Source organism: Eublepharis macularius, chromosome 3 (genome assembly GCF_028583425.1).
Source record: "Eublepharis macularius isolate TG4126 chromosome 3, MPM_Emac_v1.0, whole genome shotgun sequence".
NCBI classification, from domain to species: Eukaryota; Metazoa; Chordata; class Lepidosauria; order Squamata; family Eublepharidae; genus Eublepharis; species Eublepharis macularius.
The window spans coordinates 49857100-49882172 of NC_072792.1; the positions used below are offsets into that span (position 1 = coordinate 49857100).

A 25073-nucleotide genomic window follows, 5' to 3' on the forward strand; every position below is an offset into this window, starting at 1 on the left:
TCCAGAGTACAGCTAAACCCATCGTTGCCATACTATGGACTTCTAAAAATGTTTTTATAGGACTGAACTCCATGAACTTTTTGTAGTACTGAACTCCATGAGTTCTGTATGAATGGAGATCTCAGTAGATTTTTTTCTGTAAAACTGAGGTACTAGGATGAGAGGCACCTGATTTCAGTCAGGATCACAGTGTGGCAGGAGGAGAGAGTTTTTAAGGTTTTCTTCTGCATCATCATGATCTGAAATAACCCTCAAAACTTCTGTTTGCTTCATTGAAGCAGACACACAGGCAGGGGCGGATCTACTTTTTTGAGGCCCTGAAGCTTGAACTGTTATGGGGACCCCTTCACAACCAGCAACAATGGGGCAACATCCAACAAGGTCCAAAGGGCCTCACTGACCTTGCAAGGACCTCAAGGCCCACATGGCAGAAAACAGGATGGTGGGATGGAGCCCTTGTGTAATGTATTGGTCGAACTGTAGCTGATAGAGAACTCAAGGCTTTGCTATCAGTGGCCACTAAATACGGGTGGCAGCAAATCAGGAGAGCCAGATAAAGACCAATCACTGAGCTGTAAATAAGTTACAATGTATGTGAGTTATGCAAACGAGGGTATTCTAAAGTACGTGTTCTCATTGGCTATAACTCTTTGGGAGGGAAAACTGGTATGTATATATATTGAGGGTTTCTGTCAGTTGTTGTTGTGTGTGGTTATACTGAATAAAGAGCTGTTGGTTTACTTCAAGTCTGAACCCACTATTTAATACTGGCGACGAGGATGGGATCTCTGATTGGGTATGCAGCCCCAATACCAGAGCGATATCACTAACAAGGTGCTTGGGTAGGCAGCCCCAAGACCTAAGCTGAAATCTTAAGCGTGAGGAATTGTCACCTCCGCCATCCGACATACGCTCGCGTCGTCCAGAAGGCAGACATGGCCGCTAAGGGCCACTTCGAACCGTTTGACTCAACAGCCGAGGACTGGGAATCCTACATTACCCGCTTCGCCTTCTACCTTGAGGCGAACAAGATTGAAGACACAGATATCGCGAGAGCAACGTTCTTCAGCGTGTGTGGGCGTTCCACGTTTGATATAGCGCGGGCACTAGTGGCGCCAGCCCAGCTTCAAACTACACCGTTCGACACAATAAAGAACAGACTCAAAGAACACTTCTCACCACAGCCATCAGAAATAGCCAGCAGACACGCGTTCTACAACCGCAACCAAGCCCAAGGGGAATCCATAGCGGCATTCGTCACAGCCCTCTGGCAGGCAGCCCGGCATTGCAATTTCCCTGACCTAGAGATGGCACTTCGGGACAGATTGGTGTGTGGGCTGCGAAATGAAAAACTCCAAAGACGACTCTTTGCGAAGAAAGAGCTGACTTTCAAAACAGCGCATGAGGAGGCACTCGCTGCTGAAGCAGCAGAACAATCCGCAAAAGAGGTCTGGCAGTCGCACACTCCCCCATCCTCCCGCAGGGCCGAACAGGTACATCAGGGGTGTGTAGAGGACGTGTCATCATCAGAGGATGACGAAGAAGAGGTCCTGAGAACTAAGTTCCACGGCAAGCAACCGGGGGGGGCGCAACAATTCAGGGCACCCCTTGCGCAAGCTGTGGAGGACCTCACTGGAGGAAGTCCTGCCGGTTCCGGGAAGCACAATGCCGAAACTGCGGAAAAATGGGACACATCGCTCGAGCCTGTCGCTCTACAAAGAACCAAGTCGGATCGCCCAAGTCCAGCCACAAGTCAGCACTGGGCTACAACAAGGCACCCAACTGCAAAAGCGACTGCCATACAGTCACTATACGCCACGCTAATGTAGCCCAGACTAGTGAGTCATCGGTGCAAGCATTACGACCTCCAAGCAGCAACAAAATAAAAGTAACCGTGAAAATCCAAAACATGCCCTGTGAAATGGAAGTCGACTCAGGGTCCGCGTTATCCATCATCTCTTCACACACCCTCAAGCTGATACGCAGAAAGTCATCCACACCTCATCTTGAATCAGCAAACATGGTGCTGAAAGACTTCCAAGGCCGCCGCGTGCCGATCATGGGCATCGGCACATTCCAAGTAAAGTACAAGGACTTTATTGGCCCACTACGATTAGTGATAGTTCAAGGCCGCCAACCTAGCTTACTCGGCCTCGACTGGTTCCGTCCTCTCGGCATCCAAATCGCAGGCGTGCAGCGGCTGCATCGTGATGAGGTAGCATCAGTATGCAGAGAGTTCTCAGCAGTCTTCGACGGGGCCCTTGGTAATTACACAGGACCGCCTGTCTCGTTTGACTTAGACCCAGCCGTGGCTCCCATCTGCCTGAAGCCTCGCAGGGTTCCATTTGCGCTCAAGCCAAAGATAGATGAGGAACTGGATCAGCTGATCAAACAGGGGATCCTGGAGCCAGTTTCTCACGCTAAATGGGAAACTCCCATAGTAACCCCACTGAAACCCAATGGAGCGGTCCGAATTTGCGCAGATTATAAATGCACAATCAACAAAGCACTACAGCAACATGCCAACCCAGTACCAGTCGTGAGCCATCTCCTGGCATCGCTTCAAGGGGGAAAGATTTTTGCCAAGCTTGATCTGGCACAGGCTTACCAACAACTACCTGTGGACGAGGCGACGGCAGAAGCCCAAACGATCGTGACACACCGAGGGGCGTTCAAGGTTAAGAGACTACAATTCGGCGTCAACGTCGCCCCAGGAATTTTCCAAGGCATCATGGAAGGACTTCTACGCGGAATTCCAGGCGTCATTCCGTACTTTGATGACGTCCTAATCGCGGGGGAGTCAGAAAGCGCACTTGCAGAGAGGCTTCGCTGTGTCCTTCGCAAACTACAGGACGCCGGCTTAAAGGTAAAGAGAGAGAAATGCCAATTCGCTGTTGAGAGTGTGGAGTTCTTGGGATTCCTCATTGACGCAGCCGGTATTCATCCCACACCAGCAAAGGTACGGGCCATTAAAAGTGCACCTCCTCCAGGATCAAAGAAGGAACTACAATCCTTCCTGGGCCTATTAAACTTCTACCACGCATTCTTGCCACATAAGGCCTCAATTGCAGAACCCCTGCACCGCCTTCTAGATTCCTCCGCCCCCTGGGGGTGGGGCAGAAGAGAAGCCGCGGCGTTTGAAGCAGTAAAAAAACTACTGTCGTCAGAGAGCGTGCTGACACACTTTGATGAGAAAAAACCACTAGTACTCGCCTGCGACGCCTCCCCATATGGTATCGGAGCCGTCTTAAGCCACAGTATGCATACCGGGCATGAAGCGCCCATCGCCTATTTTTCAAGAACCTTGTCGGCCGCAGAACGGAACTATGCCCAAATAGACAAGGAAGCTCTGGCAATCGTTGCTGGAGTGAAAAAATTCCATGATTACCTCTATGGCCGGAAGTTCCTCATCGCAACCGACCACAAACCACTCCTGGGACTACTTTCTCCAGACAAGCAAACACCTCAAATCCTTTCGCCCAGAATGCTGCGGTGGACGGTGTTCATGTCTGCCTACTCCTACGACTTACAGCACCGCCCCGGCAAAGCAATGGGACATGCCGACGCCCTGAGCCGCCTGCCACTTGCTGACCAGGGGACCGACCCATCTCCAGCTCATCACATCATGCTGCTGGAAGACTTGCCGAGTCCACCACTTAGAGCCTCCGACGTGGCGTCACACACTGCTAAGGATCGCACCCTCAGCCGCGTTCTCAACTGGGCGTGGAGGGGGTGGCCATCAGGCCAGCTGGCCGAAGAGTTTCGGCCGTTCCTCATTAGGCAGCACGAACTCTCAGTGCACAAGGGCTGTCTGCTATGGGGAAACAGAGTTGTAATCCCCAGCAAACTGAGACAACAGGTGCTGGAGGCACTACACAGCGGACACCCAGGCATAGTCCGCATGAAGGCAATGGCACGCAGCTATGTTTGGTGGCCAGGCATGGATAGGGCTATTGAGGAATGGGTCCGTACCTGTCAGCCATGCCAAGAAACACGCCCAGCTCCAGCGCAAGCCCCAGTACATCCTTGGGAGTCAGCGAGAGCACCCTGGTCGAGACTCCACATTGATTTTGCAGGGCCATTTCAGGGACAAACCTTCCTAATAGTTGTGGACTCTTATTCAAAATGGCTAGAAGTTGTTCCCGTCTCCACAATGACTACTGCTGTGGTCATTAGGGCCCTACGTCAGCTGTTTGCAACACACGGTTTGGCTGACACGGTAGTGTCAGATAACGGAACACAATTCATGTCAGCGGAGTTCCGGCAGTTCCTGGCCAACAACGGCATCAGGCAAGTCACGTCTGCTCCATTCCACCCTTCCACCAATGGGCAGGCAGAACGGATGGTGCGGACAACAAAGGACAGCCTTCGGCGAATCAGCCAAGGAGACTGGCAATCGCGATTGGCTGCGTTCCTGTTACAGCAACACGTCACGCCGCATTCTACGACAGGGCGTAGCCCCGCTGAACTACTAATGAACAGGAAGCTCACCGTGACTCTCGACAGGCTGCACCCCGACCTAGCGGATGAGGAAAGGCCCATGCCGGAAGGAGAGGTAAGGACCTTCCAGCCGGGGGATCTCGTATATGCCCGCGACTACAGCGGACGTCTGCCATGGGTGCCTGCGACCGTGGACACCACAACGGGACCAGTGTCATACGCCGTTGTCGCTGCGGATGGCAGGAAACTACGAAGACACGTGGACCAGCTACGACGCAGATGGCCGACCAGGACAACGGGAGCCGAGAGCTTACCAACGCCCAGTGAACAGGATACCATCCCTCCAGAAACGGACAGTGAAGCTATACCACAGCAGGCACCAACGGTCAGCTCACCGGCTGCAGAGGCAAGTACTACCCCCGAGAACCAAGCGGAACTAAGTAACGGGCTACCAACTGCCCAAACACCGGCTCAATTGTCGGACGCACTTTGTCCCTCGCCTCAAGTGACCTTACGAAGGTCCCAGCGGACTCGGACTACTCCCAGCCACCTGAAAGATTATATTTGTTAGGAGGTCAGTTCTGACTTAGGGGGGAGGAGTGTAATGTATTGGTCAAACTGTAGCTGATAGAGAACTCAAGGCTTTGCTATCAGTGGCCACTAAGTACGGGTGGCAGCAAATCAGGAGAGCCAGATAAAGACCAATCACTGAGCTGTAAATAAGTTACAATGTGTGTGAGTTATGCAAACGAGGGTATTCTAAAGTACGTGTTCTCATTGGCTATAACTCTTTGGGAGGGAAAACTGGTATGTATATATATTGAGGGTTTCTGTCAGTTGTTGTTGTGTGTGGTTATACTGAATAAAGAGCTGTTGGTTTACTTCAAGTCTGAACCCACTATTTAATACCTTGAAAATGGGCCATACAGTGAGCCCCTCCCCACCAGCAACGAGGTCGGGTAACCACTGTTATCTTCTTCAATGGGTTTTTTCCATGGCAGATCACCACAATTTTTAAAAAAGTTTAACCACTGTATCTCAGATTTTGATTAAAATTGCTCTACTGGGTTATCTCACATTTCAAAGTCACTTGTGTGAATAAAAATTTCCTAGGAAGTTTTCAAGCAGTAACTTGACTAATTTTCAAGAAGTAACCACCTTTGTTTTAAAAGAGCTCTAATAATTGCATAGATTACCAACATTTACCTGCAATAATCCAAAGCAGGCCTTGAAACAACGAGCTCTGTGCAGGCCTTTCCCCACCCTTACGGTGCTGTTGCTTCTTCCTGGGCCAGGCTGAACTGGTAGGCTGCTGGGAACAACCAGCCCACTTTAGGGGAAGCTACAACACTGAGCATGCTCCATTCTGAGGTCAATATTAAGTACTTCAACACATTGGCTTTTGATTCTGTCACTAAAATAGCCTTATTTTAATAACAAATACTTTTTAAAAACTTCATTAATTTTTGTTGAAAAAAATCACTTTTTATTAAAAAAGTTGCTTCAGGGGTCCTCTGGGATTAGGGGCCCTGAAGCTTAAGCGTCATTAGTTTCACAATAGATCCACCCCTGCACATGGGTAAATGATGCGCTCATAAGTCTAAGAGATGTGAAAGTTTGTAAAAGGGTCATATTTTGATACTGCACATTCTGAAACCTAAGACCTCATTAAAGTATTACCTCATCTTAACAAATATAGAAAACAAATATATTTAACTAAAAAAGAGAAAATGCACCACAAGCAGGACCAGTTGCTAAAAGGTTCCTCAAGTTCCTAGGCTCAAGACTCTTTGGAAAGTATTGTCATACGCAGTCAACTTCAGAAGTCAGAGTATTCATGGTTCCCAGAGGTCAATGGCTTTGGCATGTGGCCCAGAAGGCAGAAAGCACTGGCCCTGGTGAAAATGAAACAAGTTGGTCCTAGTGGATGGAGAAGATGAACTTGGCTGGCAGGTGATAGCCATCCCAGATTGTCCTCAGCAATGTCAAATGGTCATCTTCCCCAGTGTGATTACTATTTGAGGAGAGGTAGCAGAGAAAAGGGACTTATATGAGAGTAAACAGTTTGAAATAGTAATATTAGTTGATAACAATACAGTTTTTAGATGAGAAGAAACTTGGCATAACTTGCTGCTCCCCCCCACCAAAGGTAAAGCCTTCAGCATAATGTCAGAACAAATCAGAGCCCTGCCTAGACAAACAAAGCTCCTACATCCCAAAAGAAAAGCTCTTTTTCAACTTGACGCTTTCATTCCAGAATGGACACCCTTACTCCCACCGCTCTTTGAAGTCAGGGTAGCAGAGCACTATAGGAGCTCAGTAATAATGCTAACATTTTAGCTTTATCAGTTACACAAACATTTTAATAAAGCAAATAACTTTACTACTCCAAGAATGCAAATGAGATAGGTTTGCCTTAAATCTGCACTTCCTCATGCCCACTCAGCTATCATTTCCCCTATTGCTGTTTCCAGGTCCTGGTCCCCCCGTCCCACCCTCTTTGCTTTCCCACCCTTGCTGCCCCTGAAGTCTCTCCTTTCCTCTATCCCTCACTCACCTCTGTCCATTGCTGGGTATCATTTGGGGTTGCAACATCAACCCAAAATGCTACCCAAAGCTCTTCTTTTCCACATAATGTCTGAACATGCACAAACACTGCTGTTACTATTTTGAGATATTTTTAGTCTTACCAAATCTATTTTTAAACTTTTTGTATTTTTATACAAACCTGAGATTTCACTCAGATTTGGAGAAACAAATACGGTAGTTCTGTGTGGCCTGATTGTGCAGATGGTTTGACCTGAAAGGGAACAAGGCAGCTATTGCTGTAAGATACGTAACAGTTAAAGAAAAGACATATTAGCAGACCAAAGCAAAGTTACTCCACTTTAAGCTAATTGACTTCAATGTGCTTAGACTGGAGTAACTCTTCTTAGGATTGCAGTGTTAGTTCATCACCAGCAATGTGAGCACCATTATCCTCTGGCTTTGCAACTTAGGTGACCAGGCTGGATCACCAGTTACCCTTTCCCTTATTCTTCATATAGAGCCTTATCTGTATGTATAACATGTACGTTTATCTTCATTTAAATGCAACATGTATATATTTATGCTTATCCTTAAAAACTGGTTTTAATTTTATAAAAACAGTTGCAAAAGTAGTTGTTGTAGACTTTCCGGGCTGTATGGCTGTGGTCTTGGCATTGTAGTTCCTGACATTTCGCCAGCAGCTGTGACTGGCATCTTCAGAGGTGTAGCACCAAAAGACAGAGATCTCTCAGTGTCAATGTGTGGAGAGGATGTTCGCAGGTAATTTATATCTACTCAGGAAGGTGGGTTCGACAATATATAGTTGCAAAAGTACTCCAGGAATTAGTGACAGCATGGGCACAAGCCAAACACGGCCATTAACAATTGGCATTAGCTGCAAACCTGCATAATTTTTATCTTCAAAGTTCTTGCTGCTGCCAGATAAGCCACACTTTTCTGCATCTGAGTTCATTCTTAATTAATTACTAAATTTCAACTTTCTGCTTATAGAGGAAATATTTTGCTTGATACTAGGGCTGCCAATCCCCCGCCCGGGGTGGGGGATCCCCTGTTCCCACCTCCTCCCCCCTGACCCCACTTACCTGGCCAGCAGGGGGGGCGTGCCCCCTGGAGTCCTCCCCAGGGGCATGGCACGCCCAGGAGGTGTGGTGCACCCTGCGCTTCACCGCAGTGCACTCCCACACGTCGCAACGGGCTGAGTCAGGTCCATGAGGGGGGGCATTTAGCCCTTTGGCAAGAGCGGGAGTGCATGCCGGGCCACCCTTTGAGCCATGTGATGACATCACATACGTGAGAGAGAACATCAAACAGCACAGAGGGCGAGTGGTAGGTTCCCTGTCCCCCTGGGGGACTCAAGGGACCTGGCAACCCTACTTGATACTCAAGTAATACAGTTAACTCCAAATACCTTTTCATATGTGATACCAAGAGACCGGATTTTCTGTATCCTAGGTACATTTAGGCCACATTCCATTAAATGATTATTATGTCTCTGATATTCTGGAAAGTATTCCATATACATGCTCATAAACCTATGAACATAAACACAAACCTTTACACATAAATGTGATTCCAAGACTGACAGAATTTTTGGAATTTTTTTGTATACAAGGCTGTGTTTTGATGCTATTACATTATATTATGGTTGTCCGGGCAACATGTAAAGGTTCCTAGTTCATACTGAAATTCTTACAGTCTGTGGTGATTACAGCCAGAGCTCTTCTGCAGTGAGCTTGGACCCTTCTCCTCCCCCATCATACATGAGGGATTCTGAGAGTCTGTGAGCAGAACCACAAGTGACAAAAGGCACAGATTAGACACTTGTCAGCTTCCCTCCAGTTTTGATGGGAAATGTAGGCATCCTAGTCTTGCAGCTTGGCTCTCTGACTGCTGTCCAATGGACTTTTCAACTGTCACTTGTCCAACATTCCGCCAAGCTGCCTACATTTCCCATCAAAACTTGAGGGAAGCTGACAAGTGTCCAATCTGTGCCTTTTGTCACTTGTGGTTCTGCTCTGTCTGTCCTACTGCACCATCATCTCTAGCACATGGCATGCATTCCTCTTTGGAGCTGTAGAATCAAAGGAAAAAATGGTAGCTGGATTTGTTAAAATTATAGTTTTTCCCGCATAGTAATAATATGCAGTTGATTTAGAACTGAGTTCTGCTTCATAGGAGCAGGCTATACATGAAGTGGAGTCATGGATGGGTTCTTTTTAAAAAATATGAGAAGTACATTGTGACAGTTTTGAGCCATGGACAGCCGGGGGGGGGGGGGGTTGTATCACCTCTCCCCCTCTGAGTCTTCTTTCCCCTTCTCTGCTCAAGATCTGCCCAGCTGTTTTTCTTACCCTAAAGGACAATAGACAGCGACTACTGAGAAATGACCCTGAAACCTCCTAACCTTTGACCACTTTGGCTCGGCACAATAGGCCAATTTACAGCAGGCGATAGCAGGAGTACAAACATCATCACCCCATAACTTAACCAGGTGAAGAGACACAAGAGCAGGAGCCCAAGGGTGTGCGTGTGTCTGTGATGATGTGAGCAAATATTTACATTCTGACACATAGTTCCTGCAAGAGTTGTTTAGGCACAGTACAGAATTAAAACGTTTTCAAAAAAGGACACGTATAGGACTGAAACACTTGCTTGTTGGATTTATAAATAAAAATTAAGGACTGAACCAATAAAACAGTGACATAAGGATTGTTGGTGGGGGGGAGAGGTAAGTGTGGGGAAGATCTGCTGCCTTGGATAGTGCAGAATGCCAGCTGCACTGAGCCTCAAAGAGTTAGTGTCTCTGGTGCTTTTGTCTCCTTATATGGTAAAATGATACACAAGGATTTTCACTAGGCTGTGAAGGCAGACGCCTGTTTCCACACAACACAGACGGCGGAACAGAAATCCGGAGAGCTGCTTGCGCAGGCTGGAGGATTCCCCGGTTTGTGGCACATCTCAGCTCCTCTTCCCAGTTGCTAACGGATGGGATGCCCCATACCAACTCCAGAGAGTACCATTAACTGTGTGTAAGTAGACACCCCCTTTTTTGTCACCCTGCATCCAAGAAGAAACCATTGGAGGCTTTTCTGTAAATAACAAGGGACATGCTGTTAGGATAAGATGTGATGTTAGGTGAGGATATTAAAGAATAAGACCGGATTTGTTCAGGTTTTGTTTTTGATGGCTAATAGCTTTTGTGTGTGTGTGTGTGTGTGTGTGTGTGTGTGTGTGTGTGTGTATGCTGTGCTATAGATTAGAGCAGTAGATGTTAACCTTTTGTTTCTGCAAATGTGATATGCAGAATAGGTAGAAATAATGCTTTTACCTTCAGATAAAAAGCTCCATGGCTGAACATTATGTGTGAGGATGCATTGTTTCTATTCACCCTGCCCCCCATATGGATTTTAGTTACCCAGTGCCATAATGGATAAGCTGCCAAGAAGATCATAAATAAGCGAGAGTTTAGATTTTGGTTTCTTTACTCCTCTGTAAACACTTCCTGCTTCCTAGAGCAACAAAGGACCTCATTAATTTTTGCAGCAGCAAATGCAGAGGGGGGAAAACAGCCTTATCTGTTTGCTGTCACGCAGAGAATGGCCAAAAGAAAGGTGTCACTTAACCATGCAATATAATGCAGAGTTAGTCCAATCCAAGCCCCTTGATTTCAATGTATTTAGACTGGAGGAACTCTGCATTGGATTGCATTGTCAGATGCATGTATATGTTTTATGTCAACCTATTTTAAACAAAATGCATAGAGTTAAACATTTCTCACTTGCTTTGCATTTAATATTGATATCTGTAATGCTTCATCATACAGCTAAGAAAAGATATGCAAGTCAAGCTCAGTTTTCACGTTACATTTTATTTTCCTAGTGGGTTACTCTCTCCATCCCTCTTTCTGCCATAATGTCTGAAGTATAGTGTCTTGGGTTACTGCACATTCTGGTTAAAGACACGTTTGGGAGGTTGCTAAAATAAATGTATTATTTAACTGAGACCAAACAGTTACCATATTTATTGCCTAAAACACTTACATGGGACACCTGTTCCAGAGAACACAGGACTGGGACTGCAAGACACCCAAAGGTGATGGATAAGTACAGTTTCAATTTTTTAAAAACATATGCAATCTTTAGTCCCATTGTTCTCTATGAACTGTGGTCACACAACTCACTACATCATGCCCTTGATGTATGACAAATTAACTGTGTTTATTTCCACTACCAATCGCCTTTCAGTTTTAAAATTGCAAATTAAGATGTTTCTTAAAGTGAAAAGTTTAAACATTGAAAAAAATTAATAAGTGAACAGATGATACATTTTCAGAAACAACATGTAAAAAATGCACGTTTTAATGTTCAGTAGGGCCGATTCCAGATGACTAACCTTAAGTCGCTTCATGCCGCCCTCTTCCGGATCGCGACGGGGAAAATGCGAAATATCGCGTTTCCTCGCGCGAGTTTTCAGGTTCACAAGGTCATGATTGTGAACATACAGTACTCCTAAGGAACTTGTATTGATCTTCACCATGTTTTGGAACATTCTTTTAAGTAATTTATGCCAGTACCCCATTCTAGCCTGCTTTGGGATTCACTTCATAGAATCTATAGGCCATTCTTTGCTGAGAATTTGAAGTGCTGCTACCAAGTAGAGCATAAAATAATGAACTAAATAGACCAACGGTCTTATAATCTGGTATAAAACAACTTCAAACGTTCACCTTGTGAAGCAACATTACCTCTACTCACCCAAAGGTTCTGTTACTGGCTCCATTATAGCACTATCCTTCTGACAGAATGAACCTCCATTTTCAGGGCAACTTACATTTTATCAAGAAGAAGGGAAATTATTTTTCCTCATGGTTTACTTATAGAGGCATTTCACTTACACTGTTAGTTACAGAATGCTGAGCAGATGAATGTAACCCAAACAAGATACCAAACTCACTCACAGGTGAGTTCTCAGTCATATCAAAAAGTTAACAGTTGTTTGACCCAACTCTTGCTGCTGCTTCATCTGCCTTTCTGAAGGCAAATTAATGAGACTTGTCCAAGGCTGCAAACTGAACTATTGTTTATTTATTTTAGTGTGCATTTTATTCCTAAGAAGCTCAGGATGGCAGACACAGTTTTCTCCCTTTTCTGTTTTATCCTCAAAATACCCCTGAGAGAAAATTTCTGGCCCAAGGTCACCCAGTGAGTTTCATGGAAAGCATGGATTTGAACCCAGGCATTCCATGCCCTAGATCTAACTTTCTAACCACTTCACCACACTGTATATGGACCTTTGTAGATGATCTTCTAATATTATGTACAACAACCCATATAAATTATTATTCATCTGCCCCAGATGTACTGAAAATATTTTCTCAGGATTCATTTTGTCATAGATTTCTTACCCCCAAATAAATTCCTTCCTAGATAATTCTATCTTCAAAAATATTCCCCCAAATGACTCGTTTTCCTAGCCCTCAACAGAAGAAATAAAAACCAGAATTTTCCTCATCTCATTTATGCAAACTTTCCTTCATAAATATATGAACATTAGACTTCTAGGGTGCGAAACACAAAGACAGTTCTCAATTGGTTTCTGAACTGATGGCCGTTTTACAATGCTTGTTTGATAATAGCTTTAAAAAACAGTTTACAAACAAGGCTGAAAATGACTTCTTGGCGCTTCTGATTCTTCTGAGCTAGGGCGGTGTAAAAGAAGGTGTGCTGTAGTGGTTAAAGTGTCAGACTAGGATCCGGGAGACCCAGGTTCTAATTCCTCTCTGCTGTGGAGTGGACATTTGCTGGGTGATCTTGTGTCAGACACAATCTCAGCCTAACCTCCTTAACAATGTGAGGATAAAAAGGAGGAGAGGAGAAAGATATACACCCTCTTAAGGAAAAAGGGTAGGGTATAAACAAAGTAAAATTAAATTAAATTTTGGAAAACCCCATACATTCTTGGCAGTATGACAGTTTAGCCTTTCACGTACCCCAAATTACCCCACTTCTCTATCTCAGAGATGAGCCTCAAAGGCGTGTTGTATAAATGGAGAGCAGCCACCCATATCGATAATCTTTCTTTCCCCCCACACCCTTACTCTCTATCCGCAAGGAACAGCACAAGTGGCCATTATCTGTGGTGGTAACCCTGACCTGCATAGCCCAGGCATGCCTGATCTCATCAGATCTCAGAAGCTAAGCAGAGTTGGATTCATAATTGGATGGGAGACCTCCAAAGAAGACCAAAGTTGCTATGCAGAGGCAGGCAATGGCAAACTACCTCTCTTACCTTGAAAACTCCAGCAAAGGTTGCCATAAGTCAGCTATGACTTGATGGCACTTTCCTCCACCACCACCACCACCAAGGTGGCAGCAACCCTTGTGAGCTCCACCTGTGCACATGTACTGGCACCATCAACAGAGGCCTGGAACCTTTTAATTAGGTCCCTATGACCATCTTAAGGGAGGGGAAATCCCAGTATGACTCAGTGCATTCATTTTTATTGAAGGCAGGGGGAATCTGGGGGGTGGAACTATGTGGAGATGAGTCGGGCAGTGATCTAATCAAGTTCTATCAAGGTAGATATTCCTTATTAAAATTTATTATCAAACATTTACATTATCTTCAGTAGGTTTCAGAACTAACACCTCAAGCTCGACAGCCATTTTCTCTTTTTTGGTATTATGCTATACCAATGTCACATGGTTAATAACTGAACACTCAATAAGAGGTGGGGTTTAGTATAAGAAAATATCACTCCGATGGATTAGACCAAAGGTCCATCTACTCTAGCATGTTGATCCAAACAATGTGGCTTGATACATTTCTTCAAAAAGTTCTTGGGCAGGGTCTGAAAGCAAGAGCACTGATCTTGATGTGTCTGATACGCAGAAATACCCTAGAGATATTCTGTTTAGTTCTCGCAGCTAGTAGCCACTGAGAGATTTATCCTCCGTGAATCTGTCTAATCCTTTCCCATGTCAGGGCAAATCACTGAAAACCTGGCATGGCAAATACCAGTTCTCACCAAGTGAGTGTGCATTCTTTTGAAATATTTACCATGCAAAATATAGTTAGTAAAATCACTTTCTGGTAACTTTACCATGTTAAAATATAATGCAAGAACCAAGGCTTAATGAGTATTTATTTCCACAAGCAACTATTAACTACTGAAGGTTCTATAATAGTTTGATGGAATTCAGATATTTAATAAGAAATGGTGGAATCCCAGAAAGAAATTAGCTCCTTGCTATGGATGCTTGAGTTACGGGATAAGATGTAATGATACCTTTTGAACTGCAGTGCTGACAACTGTTCATCCCTTCATAAATTCCCACAATTACTATGCATATTTGTAGTGGTGAGTTCTGAAGAAGGTAATTACTGCTATGAATTGGGATTCAAAGAGTTTTGCAGGCGGTTCTGCATACTCAGGATGGCTTTGAGTTTATGATTCTTGGACAGCAGCACCTGTGCCACAAGGCAGACTTCTTGGATGGCAATTCATGTTCCCTGAAATGGCCATTTTTCCTCAAACCTTTTTTTAAAAAAGTGAGACAGTCCACTGTCTTTAGAAGTATACTGTAGGGGGCTACTTAATCCTTTTCCCCACTCAAAATCATCACCCACTTGGGCGCGGTGGCGCGCGCCTGTAATCCCAGTCTAAGCACGGGAGGCTGAGGCCGGCGGATCTCTTGAGGTCGGGAGTTCGGCAATGCAGTCAGCATATTACCCTCTAACTGTTTTTCTTCTAGTCAGAAAAAACCCATCTTTTCCCCAAATAGGAAAAATGCAACTTGAAAGGGCATTTTTTAATGGGGAGGTGGGGAATCCTGCCCCAAGGATAAGTGGGCAAACATGCCTTCTCACCTGCTAGTGTTCCACTCAAGAATGCAGCCTTCTGTAAAACTAGAATACAGCTGAAGTTGTACAGCATTGTGTGGAATGTGCAGTTTTCCCCTGAAATGAGATTTATGATATGTATGTATTTGTAGTCCATCTTTCTCACTGAAACACAAGGCAGATTACACAGTGTAAGTCAATGCAATCAACAGGATGAGACAGCTAATAAGTAATGTAATAGGACTGTGGTGGAGAGTGCCCTCAAGTCATAGCTGACTTATGGCGATCTTTGGTGGGGTTTTCAGGGCAAGAGACTAACAGAGGTGGGTTGCTATTGCCTGCCTTTGCAACCCTGGTCTTCACTAGAGGTCTCCCATCCAATTCCTAGCCAAGGCTGATCCTGCTTTGCTTCTGAGATCTGTTAAGATCAGGTTCACCTGGGCTATCCAGGTCAGAGCATACTATGATTATCGAAATTTGAAACAGTAAGCTAAATATGACATGTTAAACAATGTAGAAAATAGTATTGCATAAGGAGAAATACAGTGCACTTAGAGCAAGATGATGTGTACAACAAAAGATAATATGTACTATATACAGTAGTACAGGCTACACTCCCATTCCTTTTATTAGAGTATCTTCCTGAACCATTCTGTTATGACATAGCCCTGTTACCTTTATAAAAATGACCTCCTGAAAACTTCTGTTTTACACGGTTTGGCGAACACTAGAAACGTGGGTGCCTTTTTGACCTTGACGGACAGACCATTCCACAAATTATACATGATCTCCCCCAGGGGCTGGGAGGTGGGCAGCAGGGTACTTATCTGCTGTGCAAAGCACGCATGTACTCCCATGCTCCCCTGTCATGCTAGAAAATGATGGAAGAGCCGTGGGACATGCTGAAACGCAGTTCAATAAAACCTGCCCATTTGGAGGTGATTTTTACTCAACCAGGCTTCAGTGTGCACCATGGCTCCTCCGTCACTGGTGTGACTGGGGTGCACAAGAACACATGCACATGTTTCTTCCCCCCATGCCTTCCCACCTGCCGGCCAGGTCAGTGGGCTTGGGGAGACAACAGGTAGGGGTGGGAGATGGCAAGCCTATTAGACCCTCAAGAGGTCCTCAGCTTCCTGGCCATTGACTTTTTAGGACAGCATCACCTAAATAAAACAACCACATACCTTAGCCATCAGTATCTTTTACTGCAGTGCATAAATGTGAAATAATTTCTTAGGATCAAGTTAAACGAGGCCCCATTGTGGCTTTCCTCTTTCCCTTAAGAATATATCCAACGACACTTAAATTCAGCCTGTTTTTGCTTTTGCTTGGCTTACACAGGCCAAGTTTGTTAGGCTTTAATGGTATTATCTTTCTTTCTAGATGAATCACAATTTCAGTAATTTGATCTCAGATTTTTTTGTGATTTGTAGTGAAATATATTGATCATAAAATATGTTGATGAATAATTATTTACTGTATGAACTTTGACTGAAAAAATATCAGGCCCCAACATATTTACACCTTCCATGCCTTGTACATTTAGTAAGACATGTTTTTACAACTAACAACTGTAAAAATCTACAAGGAACAAAATGTTGGTTGATGGCCAACTGCAGCAAACCACAATGCCTAGAAGGGCCCCTTCCTCTTCTTATGATTGGGGCTTATTTTTTTAGCCAAGCAGGAAAAAAATTCCACCCAGATTCCTATAGTGACACTGCTGTATTCATTTCTCATGTCGCTCATGGTGGGGAGGCTATGGATAGGGTCGCCATCCCTGAGGTGGGGCCTGGAGATCTCCTGAAATTACATGCGATATCCAGGCTACAGAGATCTCAGTTCCTCAAAACGGGTGCTTTGGAGGGTAGACTCTGTGGTTTTATACCCTGCTGAGGCCCGTCCCCTTTAGGCTTGCCAGGATCCCACTATTGAGTCCTTCCCACTGCCACGCAGCTGGTCAGCTGAAGAAAAACAAAGGTGAAAAATGGGGTGTGTGCGCCAGCATCTCAGTGTGCTTATGTCACTTCCAGTTAAAGTGGAAATGATGTTTGCACATCACTGGTGACATCATTATGTCACCCATGAGTAGGGTTGCCAGGTCTGGGTTGGAAAATTCCTGGAGATTTGGGGGTGGAGCCTAGAGAGGTGGGGTTTGGGGAGTTGTCTCATTGAGGTATAATACCATAGACTCCACCTTCCAAGGCAGCCATCTTCTCCAGGGAAATTGGTCTCCATCACCTGGAGATCAGTTGTAATTCTGGGAGATCTCCAGTCACCACCTGGAGGCTGGCAACCCTACTTGTGAGGGCCTCAATGCCTCCACGAGTCTCCTGCTGGTTGCCATCCTTCTACTGGCAACCCTATTCCCCTCCCCCACCCACCCTCCACAGTCTCCACCTCAAAATCTTGGGGAATTTCCCAATCTGGCATTGGCAACCTCAGGAAAAATCCCAATCCAACATTTGAAGTTGCCTGATTCTTTCCCCCACTTTGTAATGAGTACTTGTCAGCGGAGAGTATTGGAAATAGTCATTTATATTAGTTTAGTGTAGTTCAGCAGAGTTACCTTGTCAGGGAAAGTATAAAACCAATGTACAGAAATCAATCTTCAGGCAATTAAATTGTAGAAAAGATACAACTTACATTTGTTTGTTTGTTTGTTTGTTTGTTTGTTTGTTTGTTTGTTTGTTTGTTTGTTTGTTTGTTTATACCCCGCCCTCCCCACAGATGGGCTCATTCTATTGAGGTAAATTCTATTCACTGTATTCTATTCTATTTCACACGGGTATGTGGATTAGACCTCCATGTCAGGAGAGAGATGTAGGTGTGTCCTGCACCTTTGAAAGCTCTGAGAAAGAGAATCGTTCACTAAGAAAACCGGAAGAGAAGGTGCTCAAGAGGCATTCTCAGCTTGGACATAGAGAGGTATCTTGCTAATCAGAAAAACAAAGCATACTGAGAGACACACATGCAGAACTCTGCAATGTCTGGGCATGCTGAGTCGCTCTTACAACAGCGAGAATGTCCTTGTGAAGCAGGGGTTAGGGGATAACATTAACAAGATGGGAAATGAATCCCAAAAATCCTTTTCCTCTTCCAGTTTCTGTTCCGTTTCCTTTCCTTGGCAATATATGGTACAAGTAGCCACTGTGGGGTCCCAAAATCAGTATATAAATAATTTAAAGAAATACCCACCACAGCAAAAGCATGTGCTATGAATATCGATGGGATGAATGTTACTTAACCCCTCACGCATGTAACAGTTTGCCCCTTTGCAAATACCTTCTCTCAGTTGGATTTTTTTTTCTGGATTTGGGTGGAGAAAAGAGTTAAAATGATTTAGCAAGCATTGGCAGGGAAGAATTAGTTGGGGGAGGGGGGCAGGATTCAAACTCTCCTATTGATCCATTTGTACAACAACTCCCCTGGCTTTACAGCAAAATCTCTGTTTCCTTTAGCCTGCATAATTCTGTCCTCAGCTGGAAACCACATACCCAGATAGACAGGAAAAGGAATGTTCAATACAGGAAACTATCCATCAACAAAGTAAAGCATTCCTCCCTGCAGCTGCTTTGAGCAGGGCCATGCCAAAATGGTCTGGCATTGGCAAAGTAACTGTACTCACACCAATCTATGAATTAACTCCCATTTTCTCGATTTGTCTCAATGCATAGTTGGTGTTGGGGGAAAATGTGACTCCCCGCAGCTTATGTGGTGCATAAGGGAAATAGAACATGGTGCAATGCTGGCTTTTTATGACAAGAGAATGCCCTACAATTCCCTCTTTCATTGAAAAATATTGCTCAGGAAGCATTAACAGAATTTGTTCCTTTGAAAGACAGCAGCATGCCAAACATCCAGGAACAATTGAGCAGTACTCATGGCTTTCTCCAAGGCAATAACTAGAAGTAACAGGTTCCTGGTGGGGGTGGGGGACTTAATGCCTCCAACTCCCATTTCTTGTTGCCACTCCAGTGGCTGGTGAGAGAATTTTTTTAAATAAAAAGCCATTGCACCAACAGCGCCCCCATTTCCCCGCCCACCAGACTCCCATTGGTAGGGTTGCCAACATCCAGGTGGTGCACTATAAATGATGGCTCTCCCAGTTCAGAACTTAAAGCAAAAGAAGGGAAACAAATCCCACAGGGAGAGAATGCCTTAATCACAATATTTCTTTGAGCAGTTTATAATATTTAAAGAGCCCAAGTGCTACACCATTAATAATTTCATATCAATTCTTTCATAGCAGCACACACACTGTAATGTATCGGACAACACTACACCCCCCCCCCCGGCACGGAATACAATCCAAAGCCATGCAAGGGAGGCAACCCCGGGAAACCTGAAAGATAAGCACTCAACAGAGTCTGGAAGTCTCTTATAAGTCAATTCTTCATTTCTCCTGTATTCATATAGTGCCGGTGGAGAGATGAAAATCCAAACGTTCCATGCCCGACCTGGGGCCGGCTATCAGCAATGTAGATTTCGTCCAGCAAACTTCCTCAAGGGCACAAGAACAATCCACTGCAACATAGAGATTATCTTTACAGAATGAATAAATCTATTATACAAGCCATGAATGCCATATGTTATTTTTACAGATAGTCTTACCCTGCTCAAATGAAAATCACTCCTAAAACCCGGAGGGTGATGGCAGTATCTTCATTCGCACACACCTCCATTCTGTAGACACACCTTTTTAACTTCTCCTCCCCTCATCCAATCTCGTAGTTTAAAGGGATCATCATGACCCGTTATATTTCCTTACACTCCTCACAAGAAACAACTTAAAGATAATTCGTTGTTAAGTCCCTGTGGTTGCATACTACCCAAAGTGTGGATCGATTGTGCCTCTTTACATAATAAGATCTTTTGAAGATTCCGCTGAAATCCCTTGTGCGCCACAAACAGGACAGCAACCCGAAAATCATTCTCCCGATGTTTGCATTCAATAAAATGCTGTGTGAGAGGGGCTTCGATCACTGCATTTCTCACCCTAGAAATATGTTCCAAAATACGGGCCTGGAGCGGTCTAATAGTATTACCCACATACAATTTGGGGCTTGGGCATCTGATCAGATAGACTACACCCGAGGTCTGACAGGTTGCAAAATGGTTAATGGTTAATCCCTGTGGGATTTGTTCCCCTTCTTTTGCTTTAACATCCAGATGGTGGCTGAAGATTTCCCAGAATTATAACTGATCTCCAGAGATCAGTCCCCCTGGAGGGAATGGCTATTTTTGGAGGGTGGGTTCTGTGGCATTACACCCTGATGAGGTTCCTCCCCTCTGAAACCCAACCCTCCTCAGGCTCAACCCTCAACGTCTCCAGGAATTTCACAACCCAGAGCTGGCAACCCTACCCACTGGTTGAGGGTGATGGCTGTTGACTAGCAACCCTAGCAATAACCCTTGCAGTGTTTGTAAACGTAAGAATGAATTGCATAGTCAAAATGAGCATTTCAGTGGCAGAAAGGCTTTCCTGATATTCTGTCCCTTTTTCCTATATCCGAACATCAAGGAAAAGTATGGCATGAAAAGTGCCATTAAGTTGCAGCTGACTTACGTCAATCCTGTAGGGTTTTCAGTGCAAAAGACGAGGTGGTTTCCCACTGCCTGTGTCCATATAACGATCCTGGACTTTCTTGGTGGTTTCCTATTAGTTCACTCTAGTACTAGCCAGGGCCGACCCTGCTTAGCTTCCAATATTTGATGAAACTGGGCTAGCCTGGACTATCTACATCAGGGCTAGAGAAAAGTTTATTGATAGTTGAAAGCATTCTTTTGACATCTCTAGAAACAATGTTGCATTACCTGGACCATTTGTCTGATTCAGCAGGTCTCTGCTGATGTTCTTATGGTCTCTGCATTTGGAGATGACACGAGTCTGGCAAATGTAACATGCCCGTAAGTTACAGTGAAAGATATTTGAAAAGTACACCCCAGAGTCTGATAGCTTTGCTACTTTGGCTTGGGATGTCAGAAGTGATTTCCAGAAAACCTGTTGTTGTTTAGTGATGTTCCAATGATGTATAAATCTCACCAAAAAGCAACTATTTTCTGTATGTCCCTCTAAACCTGTGATAACATACTTACTTAGAGAAATTTTTTTTTTCATATTTGTTATAAGTAGCCTGGTGTAACATTTAGGAGACAGGCCCGGATGAAACAGCTTTGGCTATCTGCTAGAGTCGCCAGCCTCCAGGTGGTAGCTGGAGATCTCCTGGAATTACAACTGATCTTCAGGTGACAGAGATCTGTTATCCCAGAGAAAATGGTTGCCTTGGAAGATGGACTTTATGGCATTATACCCTGCCGAGGCCCCTCTCCTCCCCAAATCTTGCCTTCTCCAAGCTCCACCTCCAAAATCTCCTGGAATTTCCAAACCTGGATCTGGCAACCCTAGTATTATTGCTAAAGCCCTGGAACAAAAAGTTAACAAATAAATAATATAACTGGTCCTTTTTTGTGTAGTATTTCAATAATGGATCATTATAACTGGTTGCTGGTAGAGACAATGCAAATCCTTAAGGGGATGAATGTATAGGAATTGGCCAAATAGGTAGGTCCTCCTAATCATGTACAAATTCTGTTGGTAGGCCCTTTTAGGATCTTACCAAACACTAATTCAGAGGTACAACAGCAAGATGCTTGAAACTCAAGTTCAAGTGACTTCTTATTAAACATGAATATTACCTGGTTGGTTTTTCACAAATTGTTATTTGCCTTAGAGTCCACCTCACAGAATAGTTGTATATGAGTATATTATATATATATGTGTATATTAAGTAATTTGTACATCAATGTTTTGTGTTACTGCTCTGCATTTGCTCCATTGTCATTTTAATCTTTCTCTTCCTCCAAGGAGATGAAGACAACATACATGGCTGTCTCTTCTTCCATTTTATTTTCACAACAACCGCGTGAGATTAGTTGGGCTGAGAGAGAGAGAGAGAGAGAGAGAGAGAGAGAGAGAGAGAGAGAGACTGGTTCAGGGCCACCTAGTGAAATTCAGGGCTGAGAAGGGATTTTAACCTAACTCTCCCAAGCCCTAAGTCCACTATTCAGTCACACTAGCACTGCCTGGAGAGAGACTGCCAACTACCTTGTTTAGATAATGACAATCTTCATTCCTTTCTTGCTTGCATGGATTTGTAATTTTGAATGGAAAATGGATTCCGGTATTCTCAGAAGAAATACATGAAGTTCTGAGAAACAATGATATATTGTGTTTGTGCCAAGTACTGGTAGCAGAGACGAAATTAATATATTCCTGGTAGCTCCATTTGCTAGACTATAACAAACAGAGACATTGTAAATCTTTGCATTTCTGTCTTTGAAGTAATAACAAAAATGCTTACTTCCTGTATGGATTTATGTCAACAGAAATTTCAGATACAAATCTTCATATCCTTCATGAAAGGAAACAAATGGATTATAAAATTGCACAGGGGCACAAACTTCAGTCTGATATGCATGCTGTCTGATGTGTAACTAAAAGCCCTGAACGACAACCAAATTCTTATATGGAATGGAGTGCTAGCATATCATCAACTATTTTCCCCAAAGGGAAATACAAAAAGAAGTTTCTAGACTACGGAGCGCAATAAACTTGCAGTTTTCAGTTCTCGGAGGAAACTGGTCCCTGACCCATATGTCCCCTGTGATATTTGATCCTAAGGTGTTAAATTGACCATTTGCTCTTGAAGGTTTTTTTGGCTCTGGTTTTGATCTATTTTTTAAACAAGTTCCATTTAGTGAGTAGATCCTTAGTTGTAAACTATGATATAATAAAAACCAAAAATGCATTCATTGTCTGGACTCTCATCATATTAACACATTCTTACTTGATTAGAGATGCAAAAGAGAATTATTTGCATGTGGTTTCCTAGACTTGTTTTTTTGCCCAAGCTAAAAGAATATTGCCATGGATTTTCTATATTCTCTTTTTGTTTTATTATGCTATTGGGAATATTGTGGGAGTTGAATGTATGACAGGTTACGTGATTTAATATTTTACTGCAATACTTCACAAAAAATCTTACAGCACTGGAAATTTTTCCTTAAAGTAATTAAATAATTGGGAATAGTTGGGTAAGCTTACAATGACAGCCAAGTTTAGCATGCAGAAAGAGCCTTTCCAGGACTGTCCTATTTCTCATTATGGGTGGGGAAATTGCATATTTTAGTGTTTCCCCCACCCGATAAAACCTTTCTGTACATGACTAGCTAGCTTCCAAGCAACAAGAGTTTTGGCCTAACTCCTTCCCTTAGTACACTGTTTCTTAGTATAACGGGGGGTTATGACATGGGGTAGCATGTGACTCCCCAAAATTGTTTATTTATTTACCTCATTTATATCCTATCTCCCCAGTGGGACCCAAAGTGGCTTACATTGTTATATCATCTATTCCATTTTATCCTCACAACAGGAAAGATATCAAAAGTTCGATTTTCAGCATATTTGAAATAGTGAGAACAGAAATAACAGGAAGGCAAAGAGAGGACAGGATAAAGAAATATCAGGCAGGCAGGACTGGATAAAGGAGGAAAGTTCAAGGGCAGGAGCTGCACTGGCTGCATACGTTCTGCTTATGGGTGAAGATCAGCTATTGACTCAGAGTGGGACCACAAGTGACGCCTGACACAGGTTGGACACTTGCCAGCTTCCCTCAAGTTTTGATGGGAAATGGAGGCAGCTTGGCGGAATGTTGGACAAGTGAGAGTTGAAAAGTCCATTGGACAGCAGTCAGAGAGCCAAGCTGCAAGACCAGGATGCCTACATTTCCCATCAAAACTTGAGGGAAGCTGACAAGTGTCCAACCTGTGTCAGGCGTCACTTGTGGTCCCGCTCTCTGAGCCAGACTTACAAGGGAATAACAGGATTCTGGTTCTCAACCCTGTATGTCCCCTGTGATGCTAATGAGAGTCCCATTTGCAAGAGAAAATCTACCTGCCAGAGACGGAGAGTGCTCTGTCTCTGCACGTTCCCTCCCCCATGTGATTCTCCTTACAAATGTAAATGAGATTAAAACCAAAATTGAAAATCAATAACCAATAGAGTGTTGGACTCTATTGCTACCCAGAATTGTGTATGTATAAAGTGCTATGCAGTCAACTTATGGCAATCCCTCATAGGTTCAAGGGAAGAGATGAACAGAAGTGGTTTGCCATTGCCTGCCTCTGCGTAGCAACGCTGGTGTTCTCCCATCCAAGTATTAACCAGGGCTGACCCTGCTTAGCTTCCAGGATCAGATATGGTTGAGCTAACCTGGGCCATCCCAGAACCACCTAAGTTCAAAATGCAATGAAGCACAGTGGAGGTGCAAGCAAGCCACTAATCTACCTTTTTCTGAAGTTGAAAACCTTATGCGAGCTCATTTTAGGGATGGAACAGTAAGTTACAAATATAAAAATAGTAATAATACTTCACCAAAAGCATGCTTAGCAAAATAACCCCAACCCATACATTTTCTCTATTGATATTTAAGGGAACACTATTGTAACCTGAAGCTGCTTGTTTTCTTGTTGTTAACAGGCCAGCAGAGGCTTCGATGTCAAAATGACAGAACGCTTTGACTGCCACTACTGCAAAGAGTCCTTGTTTGGCAAGAAGTACATCTTACGGGAGGAGAGCCCCTACTGCATTAAGTGCTATGAGAGCCTGTACTCCAACACCTGTGAGGAATGTAAAAAGCCAATTGGCTGTGATTGTAAGGTACCCTGGTCATACATTTCATTAATTCCTGCATAAATTTTCTGCATCATTCCCATGTTCTTTAAATGGTATCCTAAGGGCTCTGCAAAAAAGAGGGGATGGGGGTGGCTCTGGAAAACAAATGTTACTGAACAGTATGAACTCTGGGAATACATCTCCTGCCCTAATGGAGCTAACCTTCTTGTACAGACTAGACCGTGTGTTGTGTGTACTGAAGGGCAAGAGATCAATTTGTCCAGAAGAACATGGATTAAACTGCTTCTGGACCATGAAGTTCTCACACCAGACAAGAAGCTGGCCAAGCATATGTCATGCACAAAATTTCCCTTCCCGCTCATAGTAGACTTAGCCTGATTTAAATACACAGTAATGAATACACTTTCAGACATGTAAGGTTAAAATTGTCCGTGAACTTAAAAAAATCACAACAATAAAGCTCCATATTACTGTCATTTCTTCAATAACAAAGTGGTGTTTGTACAAAAACTTTATTTTCCTGACAATCCTGATAGTTTGA

The 25073-nt window shown here is 43.9% G+C and overlaps 1 protein-coding gene across 4 annotated transcripts in view; it reads left to right on the forward strand.

Moving 5' to 3' along the window:
• The window catches only part of FHL2 (four and a half LIM domains 2), a 53849-nt gene that overhangs the window by 12863 nt on the left and 15913 nt on the right, over nucleotides 1-25073 (forward strand). For 2 of the 4 annotated variants that reach the window (XM_054973579.1, XM_054973577.1), the window contains exon 2: nucleotides 24377-24556. In XM_054973579.1, coding sequence (XP_054829554.1) covers nucleotides 24401-24556 — 156 coding nt within the window. In that variant the 5' untranslated portion in view covers nucleotides 24377-24400. Of the gene's footprint in view, nucleotides 1-9846; nucleotides 10020-24376; nucleotides 24557-25073 lie in introns of those variants that run through there. The other 2 variants (XM_054973578.1, XM_054973580.1) reach the window with 2 other exon arrangements.